The 4,991-nt window shown below is 33.0% G+C and overlaps 1 protein-coding gene across 1 annotated transcript; it reads left to right on the top strand.

Annotated features, from left to right (window-relative positions):
* Window positions 1-2,243: 2,243 nt before the first annotated feature.
* On the top strand, window positions 2,244-4,196 carry LOC143632903 (ubiquitin-ribosomal protein eL40 fusion protein). The gene is made up of 5 exons (XM_077101312.1): window positions 2,244-2,370; window positions 2,466-2,552; window positions 3,688-3,790; window positions 3,874-3,940; window positions 4,025-4,196. Exons 1-5 carry the CDS (start codon window positions 2,268-2,270, stop codon window positions 4,049-4,051), a joined length of 387 nt encoding a protein of 128 aa, XP_076957427.1. The 5' UTR covers window positions 2,244-2,267; the 3' UTR covers window positions 4,052-4,196.
* The last annotated feature ends 795 nt before the right edge of the window (window positions 4,197-4,991 follow it).

Genomic DNA, 4,991 nt, shown 5'->3' with positions numbered 1-4,991 from the left:
GCTGAACACACTAGCCAAGTTTGATTTGAAATAAGCGAGCAATTAAACAAGTTGTAAACAATTGATGACAAATTTGACTTCCACACATATAACTTGATACGAATAAAACACCAATGATATTCTAGGTTTGCTAACAAGACTCGCTTATTTTCCAACAAAACTTCATTCCGATGCTCGTGTATCATCTTTGATCTTTCCGAGACTTCATTCTGTGCATGTAAATGCTTCCAATATGTATATTTAACACTCAAAAACTTGAAATTCTTAAGCGCGTATAAAGTGCCGAGACTATAAACTATCTAAAAACAATAAAATAATACATTTAAAGACAAGATTTATGCACTACCATCATTCTCATAAGCAAAACTAAAAAAGAATTGATATAAGTTAGTTTGAAATTTGAATGTTTATATAATAAAACAAATCTAAAGACTATTGCATGAGTCACACCTTGTGGTAAGTGCTTATCGTCACACATATACATCAACTAATTAGTGGTTACTGTTTTTTCAAAATGATTGTTAGCCATAGTACAAGTTATGATTATTATTTTAAAAAAGGAGACTCAATAAAAAGGTATCAAACTTTAAATCAAATGAGGTTTTCTATAATTCTATGTATTAAACTTTAAACATACTGAACTTATGCATTTAGCTATACCATCTAAGACGATGTTAACACAATGAAGGTTTAATTTAAAGGTTAAAAATTTTAACTTTAGTTTATTGCATAATTACAAATTACAAATTGTTATAAAGTTAGATATGTTGTATATTACATATTTATTAATTTAAAATAAATAATGTTAGTAACCTTGAACTGATGTGGTTTCCTACTTTCTAGATGTGGTCAAAGAAAAAAATAGTTATCATCTAGAAATGGTGAGACAAGATTACAAGAACATGTAAAGGCGTATCTTATACACCTATTAACGACATATATTCAATTTCTCTATATATATTCGATAAAAAAATATGATTCCAGCATATGGGACAACTTGGAATTTAAATCTTCACTATCCCATCTTGAGACAATAAGGATCATGCATTAGTCAATAATGAGTAGAATAAAAAAATTATGATATTAGTTTTTTTGATAAATAAAAAAACGCCTTTCATGGGCATCATTTTTTTTCTTAAGCTTTTCTATGGGCGTAATTATTTTCATTAGATGTTTATAAATGGGTACAAGACTATTCACATTGGAATCTCCATTATTATTGTTGTAATTGAATTAAAAAAACACATTTTCGTCTAAATTTTGTTTACCTTTTAAAACCACTCGTATTCAACCCTCTATTATTGACTAATTCATGGCTTGGGCTACCCAATGATGTTTGCGTATCCGGGCGTGTGAAGTCGCCTTTTGTCATTGGGTTACCTTGAATAGCCAGATTTTAGTCTTTGGTCATTAAAAACAATATATATAAACTTGCTTAGTATTTTAGTGCAACTAAATCTAAAGCAAACAACATGGCCGACTTGGATAGGTGGGCAGGGTGGTCGACGGCTCACCACCCGATCACCCCGCTAGGCCCGAATGTCTTTCAAAATTGTTTTTATATATTTCTATGAAAAAAGAATATGCATTTTTAATGTTTAAATCCAATCATTCAAACTCATTTAAGCCTGCTTTTATGAACACAAATTTTTTTGCACAACCCAAATTATAACCAAGTAAATCCATCTAAAAATTTAATAGTTTATACTTTATACCCAACAAAAACCCTTTTTACTTAAGGCCCAAAATTCCAAAAAATTTTAACAAATCTCGGACATCCATAGTTAGAGGTGCACAAAAAAACTGCTTCTAGACCCGACCAAACAGTTCCTACCCGGAACCGGACCCGACCGTACCCGCGGGTACAGACCGGGCTTTGGTTTTCTCTTCGGAACTGTACCCGATACCCAGTCAAAACCTGGCCCCACCCTACCTGAAAAAACCCTGTCAAATACCCGACTATACCCGAAATCGGTTCCTACTCGGACCTAGTTTTAATTTTTGTTGACTATACCAGAACCCGTATTCTACCCCGTTCTGGTTTTTAAAATACCCGATTTGTGCACCTCTGGTTGTCGTAAACAAGTAAACAACCATGTTATTTCTTCTAAAACCAACCAAATAGTTGTGCCTGAAAACTGAATCCACATGGGCCTAATTCAGCCCATTTCACTAACTAAATGTCAGAAAACACAAACCCTAGGTATTTATATATTTATAACACACAATAAGTCAGCTTTAACGAAAACCGGCGGCAGGCAGGCAAAATGCAGATCTTCGTGAAGACATTGACCGGCAAGACCATCACCCTCGAGGTTGAATCGAGTGATACCATCGATAATGTTAAGGCTAAGATCCAAGACAAGGAAGGTAAGGTTTTGATTTTTAAATTAATTCAATTTTTGAATTGAAATGAATTAAGTTTTTGGGTTAATAATAATAATAATAATAATAATAATTATTAGGGATTCCGCCGGACCAGCAGCGTTTGATATTCGCCGGAAAGCAATTGGAGGATGGAAGGACTCTTGCTGATTACAACATTCAGAAAGGTATATTAATTTATGCTTTTTTATTTTTTTTTATTTATATAGTTATAATTTTATACATATCAAACACATTATTTTATTTGTATTTATCATAGTTTTATGTGCATTAATAAGTAGTATAACTATTAAATATAGAAGTGCAAGCCAGGCAAGACCTCATAGTCTTTTGGACCGATATCTGAGATATTGGTTATCGCATTGGTGATTTTAATATCATGTAAAATTCATATACATATAGCAATTTAACACTAATAATTCAGTATAGTCTCCTACCATTAACAGATTAACCTTTTGCAACTTGCAAAACACTAGCAATCGTAGCAAGTAAGAACTGATTAAGACTTCAAAAAATAACATTAAACACTAAAAGTTGATAATTAAGACTTAAAACACTGATATCTCGAATATTGGTGATACATCAGTCAAATATCTATCCAATATCGCTGATATTATCGGTACTGATGTTCTAACCTTTTTTTGGCTGATATTTCATTAAGGGCCCGATAACCGTTATATCATTCGTATATCGGGTATATCAGTGATATATCGACGGTATCAACTGCATAGCTTTTGGATCGTTCAAGGTTTCTTTTTTTCAAAATATATAAAAATAATTGAAAATGTTTGTAATTTAATTAATAAATAGAAAATACACTGAGCTTGAGCTTTAGAAAGAAAGTTAGCTAGGAATGAACCGAGCTTGAGCTCTAGTAAGTCAAAACGGGATTGAGCCTTATCGAGATCAGGTTTGGCTCGGTTTGTTTACCTGTATATTTATGTGTATGATGTATATATTGTATATATTTAGACGCACTAAATATATTAATTAAAGTCTTGGTTTTAAATTGCGCGCATATTGCGCTGATGCTGTGCTGCAAAAAATCTCACTCATCAGATTTCTTGACTAAACGCATCGGAGCGCATTATGCAATTTAAAGCCAAGATTAAAGCTTTTGTAACTTAAAAGCTTGTATATGAAAAAAGTTTATGTTTAGGCTCGAGCTCAGGCTGCAGCTTTTAAAACTTGTCTTTAATTCAGCTATTTTGCAAGCCTATCATGAGTTGGTCACGAGCGGGTTGACTTGTTTACACTTCTCTGATTGTGATAAATCTTTGATGATTTTTACTGTGTTTGCAGAATCTACTCTTCATTTGGTGTTGAGGCTTCGTGGAGGGATTATCGAACCGTCTTTGATGGCGTTGGCTAGGAAATATAACCAGGATAAGACCATCTGCCGCAAGTAAGCTACTTGCTGCTTGTTTTACTTTCCTTTTTTGATTTATAAATTTATAAACTGTATTAATATTGTATTTCGTTTTCCAGATGCTATGCTCGGCTCCATCCTCGTGCTGTCAACTGCAGGAAGAAGAAATGTGGCCACAGCAACCAGGTACCTTTTATTTTTTATTTATATTTTTTACATTATATATCTGGTTAGCAGCTTCTGATTTGTGCTTCGGTTGATAATTTTCAGTTGAGGCCAAAGAAGAAGATCAAGTAGATGATGATGATGTTATGCTACTTGGTTTGGGAGGTTATTTTATTTTTGAATGTTTTTGGAGTATGTTGTAGACCTTAATTTTAAGGTTTTGTGATTTTGATAACCTGTTGCAATGTGTTTGATTTTTCTGTGATCTTTATATTTTTGGCTTTAGTTGCACTACATCGATATGTGTTTGTGTTGATGTGTGTAGATTCTGCATTAACTTGTTATGGTTAAGCTGGTTCATATTTCTGCATTCTAGTCATGTTGAGGCTTGATTTGCTTCTTGAAACGTCTTGAAATACAACTTTAGTTCATGGCTAGAATGCAGAAATTTATTTGAAATGATCTTCCGCCTGACGTTTTCTTTCTTTCAGCTCGAGAAGACATTTTTGTAATTTTGTTTCTTTTCACAAAATCTTTCCATTCCCATACCTTTCTTTTCTCTACTTAATTCCATTCCTATTCCTTTCTTTCATTCGTTAAACTCAAGAACACTAACCCGGTTCAGATCCGTAGTTGATCCAGAAACCAGTTTTGTTAAAACCAGTTTGAATATGTATACATGTTGAATCCGTTTTTTAACCCCTTACATGTTGAATTTGGTTCCGATATGATCAAGCCGGCTTAAAATTGGTTTGAACAAGTATACACATCAAATCTGGTTTTCAAACCACTAGTTATATGAAATGTCGAATTTTGTTCCGATTTGATCCACTATGGTTTTCCTTGAGAAACCGGTTTGGTGGGCATGTCAAAATTTCTTTTACACTCGTTACAAACCGGTATTCAAATCAATCCGGTTTGGGTTTAAAACGGATTTGTACTTTTGTGCACCTTTAATTCTGACGTCTCTTTCATTTTGCTAAGCTTATTAAGCATAATATAAACCCGATTTAAAATTATTAGTTAATGCTTTAAACTAGCCCAACTTCTTATTGTGAAATCCCTGTTTTTA

Source organism: Bidens hawaiensis, unplaced genomic scaffold, assembly GCF_021521415.1.
Source record: "Bidens hawaiensis isolate Kalapana, Puna unplaced genomic scaffold, B.hawaiensis_p1.1 tig00006555_1, whole genome shotgun sequence".
Taxonomy (NCBI): domain Eukaryota; kingdom Viridiplantae; phylum Streptophyta; class Magnoliopsida; order Asterales; family Asteraceae; genus Bidens; species Bidens hawaiensis.
Note: the sequence above shows the minus strand (reverse complement) of the source record. Positions and strands in the feature narration are given on the sequence as shown.